Source organism: Fulmarus glacialis, unplaced genomic scaffold (assembly GCF_000690835.1).
Source record: "Fulmarus glacialis isolate BGI_N327 unplaced genomic scaffold, ASM69083v1 scaffold15514, whole genome shotgun sequence".
Taxonomy (NCBI): domain Eukaryota; kingdom Metazoa; phylum Chordata; class Aves; order Procellariiformes; family Procellariidae; genus Fulmarus; species Fulmarus glacialis.
In genome coordinates, this window is record NW_009210065.1 from 9,976 (window position 1) to 21,075 (window position 11,100).

General features: G+C 49.2%; 1 protein-coding gene across 1 annotated transcript in view; it reads right to left on the reverse strand.

The window, feature by feature from the left end:
* LOC104076244 (OTU domain-containing protein 7B-like) overlaps nucleotides 1-10,108 on the reverse strand; it is a gene marked incomplete at its 3' end in the record, with an annotated part of 20,076 nt that extends 9,968 nt beyond the window's left edge. The window contains 4 exon segments of the mRNA XM_009577053.1: nucleotides 36-137; nucleotides 5,073-5,288; nucleotides 5,614-5,784; nucleotides 10,036-10,108. Coding sequence (XP_009575348.1) covers nucleotides 36-137; nucleotides 5,073-5,288; nucleotides 5,614-5,784; nucleotides 10,036-10,108 — 562 coding nt within the window.
* Nucleotides 10,109-11,100: the final 992 nt, after the last annotated feature.

Genomic DNA, 11,100 nt, shown 5'->3' on the forward strand with positions numbered 1-11,100 from the left:
TCTCCCCCCTGCCGTAAATTAAGTCAAGCTCTTACCCAGGGAGGCGGCGTGGAGCAGGCAGTTCCCATCACCCGTGGTGGCCAGGGGCAGCAGTCTTTGGCAGCTGGGATCCACGTTCGCCCACCAGTTCAGACGACCTGTGGGAATATTTGAGAGCGTGAAAACGGGGCCGATTGCACAACGTGGGACTGGCGCGTTCATCCCCTCAAAAAACGCCGACGAGGACGGGAGCCTGCTTCGTTTACAGGGGGAACACCCAAAGAGATGAGCGGTTACAGACCCTTCCCGTGGCTGGAGGAAGGAAGGAGTCAAGATGGTAACAAGGCAACAAAAAAAGGGGAGTCTGGAGTTACACCAACTTCACGGGGATGCAGGGAAACGGCCAGGCTGATCTTAAGGTCACATAAATTAGAATTAAAGCTGGAAATAGGAGCCAGTCCAGCCAGGGCTTTAACCCAGACCAGTGTTCTCTCCCATCCATTTCTCTTCCCACCCTTTTCTCCTTGTAACCAAATCACTCCTATTTAAACCATCCCACGTCGGTCATTTTTTCCCTGCTCACCAGTTTAAGTACAATACTCGGGAACTTTTGCTGATCCCAGCAGCTTTACCTATAAAAATGCAAACTGACAGTGCTTCGCGCCATTTAAAAATAGCAGCTTTTTGGTAATATAAGGCACTTGTAGTAATTCAAGTCAAGAGCATCTAAAAATAGAAGCTAGGGAAAAAAAAAAATTAACATACACGCTGCAGTCAAGTACAGCGCGACTGGAGGTTAAACATTTATCAAGGAAGCGAAGTTGGGCTGAATTAGGACTTTGAACTCACAACCCAGCCTGCGTCTCGCTCTGCTACGCCCTCAAAACCAGGCGCTGCCTCCCTTGGCTGCCACTTTTTCCGGTAGCTTTTCTGCAGCGGATCCCGTGCAACAAGCAGGTTTTTGGCAGGTAGATGCTGTTCAGGCTTCCAACAAGTTGCATTTAAATCGCTCTTGCAGAAAACCAGCCCTTTCCCAGCATTTCTAACGAACCTCTCCCCTGCTCCCGAGCACGGTCCCTGCCAGGGACCCCAGCTCTCAAACACAGGATTTCTTGAAATTGTTTGTACGACCTCAGCAACAGCAGCTGTAGAAGAGCTAAATACAGAAAACTTGTTTTTAAACACCAATAAACACAGGAAAACAAAAAAACGCAGAGCTAACTGCAACGCCAGGCGGGTAATTTCTTTTCTCGGCGTCGGGAAAGGAACCCGTTGGAGTTGAAAAGTGTTTAGTACACAGCCTGGGGACAATAGCTCCGCTCGGAAAAGCCGGCTATTTTCACTCAATATAGCTCCTGGCACGGTAAAGTCGCAAGCCTGCGCCAAGTGGCGCGGGGCCAGCCGAGCGAATCGAGCAGCAAAACAGCGTCTCTCAAAAGCCAACCAAAATGTAACGCTACTGTAGGCAGCGCTGAGCTGGGTTGTTGATTGTTTTTTTTTTTTCTTTAATCCATTTCACGTCGCTCCTGGAGAATTTGCTGCTCTTTTCAACGGCCGGGGGAGTCAGGCGAGTTTGCATCTCTGGTCGGCACTTTGGAGGTTGTGCAACCTCTCGTCGAGCCGAGTCAGGTCCGATTCGGAGGGGACACACCTTGGGGAGGCATTTCTATTTGCAGCGTGCGGTCACGCCGTGCCGCGCACATCCCCGGCGAGGCAGGCAGAATAATTTGTACAGATTTCCAGTTACGCAAGAGAAGTCATCTCGAAAGAAACCGCATTCCCCAAACCCTTCTCTGAATGTTTTGCTCGTGTCGAGGCGGTGGAAAGGCCAAGAGGCCCCCAGAAGTATTTAAAACAACATATTTCTCTGCACATGGTTATTAGGAGCAAGCCCTGAAAGCTCTACAAGAAAAATAACTGGATTCAAGAGCACGAGGGATCTTCCCGCAACCATCGCTCGAGCGGCGAGGTCAGCGACGGCTCTTCCGCACGTCTGAAGAAAGTCCACCAGCATCAAGAGGCTTCCTCTGCATCCAGCACCGTGACTCTTACGGGGTCCAGTTTTGCCCCGCAGCTGGTTTTGCTACAGAACATCCCTTTGTCCCAGCAGAAACCAGGAAGGTGCGTAAAGGTGTAGGTTTGGTAAAATACTGTCGTTTCTTCTAACAGGAACCATCTAAATAGGTCACGGCCATAGGAAGGCACGAAGACGGTGCTCCTCCCAGCCCGAAGAGGAGGATTGACTCATAGAAAAGCCAAATGGCTCCCCTAAGGCTACCAGGGAATCCAGCGCCGTAATTACAAGGCCGTCCTCTCTGCGTGACGAAGGTAGCGTTCCCAGGGGTGACTCGGCCTCGCGCTCCTCGGGTTGACGTGACGGATCCAACACGAACACCCACTACGAGCTCTGTGCGGTGACTGCAGACCGCTGGGGCTTTCTCCCCCCTGCTGAATCACCGGTGGAGGTGAAGGAGCAGGATCACCCCCTGGAAGTGGGTTAAAAAAGAGACCAAAAGAGAAGAGCAGCTAGAAAAAGTGGCATCTACTGACGCAAGCTCATTTCATCTAAAATGAGATAATTCATCTGCAGTCTCCTTATTTAATCCAGAGCCCATCTCTTTGACGAAAACAATACCAGCAGAAAACATTTCTGTTTCGGGATCTGGCAGCGACAAGAGCTTGTTCGAGCGCATTTACACATCGGTAGCTACTTTCTCCCGCGTTGCGGGAAGGATGGGAATCGAAGGCTTCCAACCAACGCTCCGCCTGCCGAAACGATGCAACCCACAGCAGCATCTCGCCGAGAGCTTGGTCCTCCTCCTCCTGGCAGTCAGGGCCACGTCCCTCGGCAGCACAGGCTCAGCCTGCCGGTCGCGCCGCCGAGGACGACAGTGGAGGGGCCGAAGGCATCGCAGCAGTGGTCCTGCGCCGCGGGCAGCGATCCGGTAGAGCCCAGCACGGAACTTCTGAGAACGTTTCACCTGCTTTTTGAACCAAGGTGGACCCAGACGGGAGCTCGTCTCTCCTGCTAAGGGAACCAGTCTGGCCAATGACTTACGGGGAAAATATTTGCAAGTCAGATGCCAGGTAAGTAAGACAGACGGGGGTACGTGTACGCACGTGCCTCTGCTCAGGCATGGGCTAAACCCAGGCTGAAAAGCTTCTCAAAACCCTGGTGATGCATTACCAACGCACCCATTTCTTTGATTGCCCACTCTGAGACGCGGGACATTTACGCCCCAAGAACGAGGAACCCGTTTGCCATTCCTTCGATGCCGTTCCCGCGAGCACGCTGATCGCCTTAACTCAGCAGTTTTTAATAGTCCACCTCCAGATGTTTATTAAATACTAGTCTGAAGCGCGAAGCAGGAGGTTTCTTGCCAATACGCTGGGGGACTTTTGAAGGCGTGCTTGGCACCGTGTCCCTGACCCCGGGGAGAAAGCCTGACCTCGGAGCCAAGGCAAAGCCATCAAACCCAGGGCTTTCTTTCAGTTCTTCCTGATATTTTTTTTTCCAGTAGCCTCGGGCAAGGCACCGCCGACTGCTCCTCCACGTGTGCAAGGAGAAAAACCGCTCTGTGTCTTCAAAATACAGGGCAAGGCTTAATCCATTTCGGTTTGTAACAAAGAACGCTACGGTTGCGGCCAGGGCCAAATTTTCAGCTCCGCCAAGACCTTTTCATACAACTCTGAGCACGCTAAAAGCTTTCCAAGAGGACGTCATTACGATTTACAGCCACTTTAAAGCGCGCTTACTCTGCCCACAGTGGTGTAAAGGGATCTCTGGATAGAAGGAGAAGAGTATCTGAACATTTATTGGTCTATAAAATATTTGCTTAATCCCCTAAGGACAGCACATACTAAATTAATAACGGGAGTCACCGTAGATCACAGCACCATGCTCAAAACCCTACTTCGAATTAAGTTTGGAATATTTTATATATGCAGTACAGCCCTTTAATAAAGATAAACACCCATTTATAACAAACCCACATAAATAATGCAGATACGCTTTAGTCTTCAAAAGGCAATTTCTAAAAATCAATTACTCGATGTTAACGTCATCTCAGCACGCCAGGAAGCATCCCCAGCCCACGGGTCCCCTGGTTCCCTCACCCAGGGTTTGTGCTGAAACACAGCAACCCAATCCCCCCCCGTGCCGCTCAGGTGTAGGTCAGTATGTTTGATTTGCATTTATTTGCTTTGCCATCAACGAACGGCAACGCCGCTGTAACAAGACCGCTTGGATCAAGTGTTCATTTCCAAAACAGCAGAATATTTATTACAGAACACTTGAGCAGGAGAGAGCTAAAATTTGACATTAAGAATATACGTTACCTCTGAAAGAATAGTTTTCTAGGTACGTGCATCGGTGACAGAAACAAAGGAGAGGTGTAAAGGCTCTTGAGATCTTGCCTGGTGTCCTCCTGCCCCCCACCCCATGGAAGCTGTCCTGGTAACATGTATTAGGTTTTTTCTCTGCCAGCACGGAGATCCCACTCATTCACCAGCTAAATCTGATTTACAGATCACCTAGCAACTATTCAGGAGGAAAACAGCACGTTGGAAAACAAATCCATCCGCACTTGTAAGGTGGTTCCTCTCCAGGCAGACAAAAAGCCAAGCGGATGAGTTTTCCTGAGTTGAAGCAGCATATAAAACGCATCATCAATCTAAAATGTTGGTAATCGCTTCTAATATTTGTCAGTGGTGATGAGCTACTGTTTGTGTTATGCAGGAATTTCTTCCCCCCCCTTCTCTCAGAAAGGCTGACGGGACGGGGCAGGGCACAGGGAAGCTCAGGGGGTGAGTTAATGCAACTTTTTTTTGAGCGTTACCATTCAGCTGCACGAGCGATGACGACATCCACAATTTATTTACTCTCAGTGTCTGCAGGCAAAGCGAAGCAGACTCTTACTCAACTCTCGCACCACTCTATAAAAAGGGATGAAATAATACCTATCAGATACGCGCCCTTGCAACGCGCTCGCTTCTCCACGGCCTCGGGCTCGTTCCCGTCGGTACCGCTGCAAAACTGCCACCGCCGCACCGGATTAGCATTAAAAAAAAAACCCAAAAAAACCAGGACTCACCAGCCTGCTCCAGCGCCACCAGCATCGACTGCTCGATGAGGTCTCGCTCGATGAAGCTGCGGAAGTCCTCGGTGTAGACGGTGAGGTCGGGCAGCTGGAAGGTGCAGATGGGCATCTCCAGCAGATGTTCGCTGCTGCCGTTGCTGGAGACGTGGGACCGGGCCAGGGAGACGATGGTCGAGCTGGCGTGGGAAATGCCTCGAGACAGGCGTTTTTCTGAGAATAAAAAGAAGGCGAAAAAACTCCTGAACGGTGCAAAAGCAACAAACCTTGCAGAAGCAATTATTAAATCGCTGCCTTCAGCTAGTATTTTTTGGTTGCAAGCAGCTGGATTGCTCCAGCATATAAATGCTTCAGGCAGTAGAAAGAAAGATTTAATCGATCCGTATCATTTTGGGGACTCGGCTGCCTGGAAGCCACCAGATGACACTGACCTTGCACGATATCATCCTGCCGCTGGAGCGGCGGGGGGCCCGGGGGGGTAATCGATCCGTATCATTTTGGGGACTCGGCTGCCTGGAAGCCACCAGATGACACTGACCTTGCACGATATCATCCTGCCGCTGGAGCGGCGGTCGCCCGGGACGGGCTGCCTCTTTTTCGGGGGGTTTATAGTTGCGTCCTTCGTTGAAGGAATGGGGTAGGTTGCCAGCATGCACTTGCCTTAGCTGCTCAAAGTCACTCAGGGCTGCGCTCAGATCCCAGTTCTTGCCTGGATGGGAAGGTAGCAACAGTGGTCACCATCACACGAGAAAGAAATCAAGTCAGTTCCTAAAACATCCACACTAGAAACTAATAATAGTGCAGTTTATCACGAAGGCCGTCTAGCAGAAACAAGGAGCAAAGCAGGGTGCAGCACCACTCGTTCAGCTGGTCGCTATATTTGCATTTCTGGAAGAGATATAACCATGATCCTGACATGCCCGGAAAGCGTTGGCTCTACTGCCGCGGGTTATGGGGATGGTTTACGCCTCCTGTGCGCAGAGATGCATCCAGAGCTTAGAGGGAGCTACTGCTCTTGGATGCTGGACATCTGCAAAACCTAAACAAAGGTCTGAAGACCTCAAATTTTTATAGAATCACAGAATCACAGAATGGTTTGGGGTGAAAGGGACCTTCAAAGACCATCTAGTCCAACCCCTGCCACGGGCAGGGACATCTTCAACCAGATCAGGTTGCTCAGAGCCCCGTCCAACCTGGCCTTGGATGTCCCCAGGGATGGGGACACCTCTCTGGGCAACCTGTGCCAGTGTCTCCCCACCCTCAGCATAAACAATTTCTTCCTTCTACCTAGTCTGAGATATAATTTTGCCAGAAGAAGATTCCTGGCTGTAAAATGAAGAAAGGCAGGGTCAACATAACAGCATACACTGAGCACAGAGCATGGGACTGGAGTAAAATAAACATAATTTTGCCCTTCGGAAAGGGAAATGGAAGGTCAAGCTGCGTCACGTCCACCAACATCTACATAAACCCAATGGCCAATTGCTTCAGGTCACACCGAGCGCTTTCTTTTATAACGCTCCAACTGCCGTGAAGATAATCCATCGCGATGCAGGCATCGCTTCTTTGCTGACAAAGCTAACAGCCTCCAGCTCTCTTTACCCCCCGTCATCGCAGGATGACGCTCGGGCAAAATCACGCAACTTTAAAAGCTGATGATTCGTAATACGACTTTTTAAATCTCTGTGCACGGTTTAAGAGACAGCCACCCAATTCTTTTCAAGCTGGCACCCAAAATATAGAAGCAAGCAAGGTGCCAGCTAGGCTAGGCGGTATCCAGAAGACTTTTCAGCAGGCTTGTGTCATTACTGGCCAGATAAATCATTCAGCAAAACAGCCTGAACTTCGTGGAGTTGAGTGAATCCTTCAAGCAGTTCCATTTCCTTTTAACACAACCCAGCAAGCTGCAAGAACATAACGTATATTAATACGCTGAAGTCTTTCAGTATGCAGTAAATTGACCTTTTAGAAGCCGTGGTCTTCCGAAGGCAAGAATACATAGGGGGGGGAAAAAAAAAAAAATCTACCATATGGCTTACATTTGGGAAAATTGTGATTTTTTTTTTTTTTTTTTTTTTTTTTTATATGAACACTGTTAATCTAGGCTCTTAAATTAGCAAGTTAGCCAACACTGCAGAAAGAAGCCAACTTTATATATAGTAACTTCACTACAGGAAAGATATATAAACCGCCAATTGGTTTATATGATAGCTCATGGACAATAAAAGAAGTCATTATGTCTAATTCCCTAAAGGAAATACGCTTCTCAAGTATTCAAATTTTTTTGAGAGATGTATCTTGCAGCATTTAATGATTGGCTCCAAACGGAAAGTTATTTTGGGGTTTACTTTTTGAGTCAAGGGGATTTTTTTTTTTTTTTTTTTTGCCTTTTTTTGTTTGTTGGTTTGTTTTTAAATGAAAGAACGAATCAGTATCAAGGAATGAGAATGACCCATCAGATTAAAACTAAATTTGCTGTCGCATCACTATTTGCTTCCACACGTCAGCGACAGGAGGACGCGCTGGCGACACCGACCCCCTGCGGCTGCATTTCCCAACCATCTGCACCAGCAGCCGCTTCAGAAATCAAAAAAAAAAAAAAAAACAAAAAACCCTAAACTTTGGAAACTACGCGAAGCAACGGCAGCTGAAAGGACTCGTAAACCCCAGTATCCACGAGACAACCCAGTTACCTACAAGCGCCTGGAACGGGGGTGTTTGACGGCCTCGGCACTACGCTGCTTTTTTGCAAACACGAGAGAGGGGGTTCGAGGCGTCCAGGGCAACTCTTGCACAGAGCAGGTTTCGCTGGTGCTTGGATGATAACAGGGAGGTTCCCTCCTCCGGCAGGAAAACCGGTGTCCCCTGGGGCCACCACGAGCCAGAAGTTCAACCACAGAGAGACCTGCAGCCCAACTTCTCACTGCCAGAACACGGGAGGATCTCGAAAAGCAGAACCGAAAGAATTTTGCCAATAACTATGTCCCCTTCTCCCCCCCCTTCTTTAGCTTTGTGTGCATTTGTCCGCCGAAACCCTTTGCTGATGGGTTTCCAACGGTGCTGGAGAGCAGAATGATGGAGACGACCATCATTCAGGAGATCAGACGGCGACTTCGCTTGACACATGTGCGAAACCCAAAGCCCAGCCAGAAAACGTGACTTAAATTGCTCATATCACCCTCAAACTTCCCATCCGAATAATTCACTTTGTACGTGTTATCTGACCGCTTTTGCTAATACCCACCCAAAAAAAGAAAAATCTCTGTGTTTTCCCTCATTTCCACCCCTGGAGTTGTCAAGGCCACCGAGGCCGCAGGAGAAATAGCAGCGACTCAGCGGCACGTCATAAAAATGAGCTAAAACCACCCTTGTCAAAATAAGCCAACCCACGCGCCGCGCGGGAGACGGAGAGTTTAAAGGAATATCTGCTTCAACGTTCCCTATCGCCAGCCTAAATATTTCTGTCGAAAGATAATATTAGAAATCCTGACATGAAACAAAGCAACCTAAACCCAGAAACCAGAACACAAACACACCACAAAACCCACAACGTGCCAGACTTCCGCTGAGACGACGCTCGGCTGTAAAAATTAAAAGGCTGAAGCTCTGAACCCAGCAAAGCGAATGGGAGTTTTGAAGAGGGGGGGGCAGGGAAAGCTACGAATCGATGCTGCGAGCGCCGAGGAGAACTAGAGCCAAGTAGGTGGAGCAAATTGCCTAAAGACACAGATTATAGCAACAATTTCAGGGGTTTGAATTCATTACTGCAGCAGCCGGGGAGCTGGTGCGGATGCTGGAGGAGCATCAGCTAGTCCCGCGTTCAAGCGACGACAAAAATGACCTGTATTATACAAGAAAAGGGACGATAGGAAGAAACACAGCAAACGTGGTCTTGCATTAGAATTACAGATTGGTTAATTGCGTACAAACTGCCCTGCTTCTCATGCAATGTTTCTGTCCTCCAGCATTACAACACACGCCGGCATTTACTCACCATCCTTTTTGTCAACGTGAACCCAAAGGCAACGCTCGCGAGCAAGTTTACAGCCCCAGAATTAAGACCTGGTATCCCTTCTCCTCTACCCTTTCCCTCGTTATAAGCACAGGGTGAAAAAAAAAAAATCACCTGCAGCCTTCAATTAAACGCGATCGCTAATGAGTAACTGCCCCATCTTACGGAGTTTTTGAGAAAGCCAATATTACACTGTATTTTAGGGCAAATATACGTGCTCTTTTAAGTACGTAGAGCACTGGAGAGCCGCCAGCGCGGCGTGCCGAGGCTCTCGAGGGCTGGCGGGCCCGTTTAAAAGCAAACTGACTGAAGGCAGACGATGCTTGCCTTCAATTCCTGAGCATCTCGGCGCTCTCCATCACCTCAAACCGCCCGATCCCGTTCGGCGGGCAGCCTCCTGCGCCGGGTGTAAATGGGGCTCCGAGGGGATGCTCTGCCAGGAGAGGTCACCGGCACCGACAAAACAGCAATTTATATCGGCATAATCAAACCACCTTCACAAGCAGAACAAGATATACCAGTAAAAGCACGGTTTTGCCTATATAATTACCCCATATTGCTTCCCAAACACAGGCAGCCTTCGCCTAGTGCCATTCCTTCCACCCTTTCGAAGGCATCGCTGCTATAAAGAAAAAAAAAAAAATCCTGAAGTTTTGCTGCTCGCGGTGAACACCACACGTCAACGGAGAGGACGAAGGAAGGGAAACCGCGCTCCTGGTCGACGCGTTCTCCTTCCCAGCGTTTGAAATCCATTATCCGATGGACGCGTAACAAGAAACCAAGGCAGAATTTCACCCGTCGCGCTGCCGAGGGCACGATTTTAACATCTCTGGCACTGCACTCGCCAACCGCCAGCTCCCTGCCCCTCCGCAACCCCTTTTTTTCCTACCAGCCCCCCCATCAGCCACCGCCGGCCTCTTCCCTTCCTTTATTCCCAGTTTTATTTACCTTCGAGCAGGTCTCTGGCCAGTCCCGGTTCTGCCCCCGTTGAGCGAACAAAATCCGACAGGACGATGTCCATAGCCGAGGTCGTGCGCTCATGGATTCCTCCCGGCAGCTGGGGTCGGCGGCGCCCGGATCAGCACCTCGGCATCAATCTAGGAACGAGACCAACAGCCCAGCTCGCATTACAAACTATAAAATAATTAACCTGGCCAGGCAGCCTCCGAGCCGGCCGGGAACTATCCGATGGCAGGTGCCCGGGGGGGGAAAATAAACCGCCCCCTCTAAAATGAATTGTGCTTTGGGACTGCTGTTTAAGTAATTAATTGGGAGAAAAGAAAAGAAAAAAAAAAAAAATTACAGATTTTGCTGCTCTCCCCCCGCACGCGAAGGGGCTGTAACGACTCTGCTAACGACGGGCAGAGCAAGGGCTCAGCAAATTCTCATTTCAAAGGCGGTGGAGCTTTTCTTTCCAAAAATCCTGGACAAGTGGTTAGGAGAATAAAGGAGTTTATTTGGTAGCAGTGAGAAAGCAGAAAGTTTCTCATATATATTTGCGGAGAGCTCAGCATCCCTGCCCTCCCCGGGGCAGGCAGTCCTCCTCCCAGCACCCTGGTTGTGCGCAAGGGAAATAAAAGCCAGACCAAAATGCTGTAATTAGTAGATGTTGCCTATGCAAAACAAAACAAAACGCCTCTTTCAGGCAAAAAAAAAAACCCAACTAACCCCCCAAAAAACAAATTCCTCTTCTTGCAGAAAAAATAAAGGCACCAGTCCGGATCTCCTTCCCCGAAGGGAGCAAAACCAGCCCGTCCAAAGGCAGATTACGTAAATCTTAAGTTTTAGCAGGTCCCAAGATTCAGAAAGGTGTGTGCTCTTGCTGTGCATTCAAAATCCTGATTTTCTGCATTCCTCGGGGCAGAAACGGAGAGCAGCGCAATCCGCCGGAGTTTGGACCGGGCAAAAAGCTTCGCCGGATTTTTTTTTCCTTTTTCCTTTTTTTTTTTTTTTTTTGCAGTTAAAGGGTTATGATAAAAATTCTACTGTCAAGGAAGAGAAACTGCTGGGAAA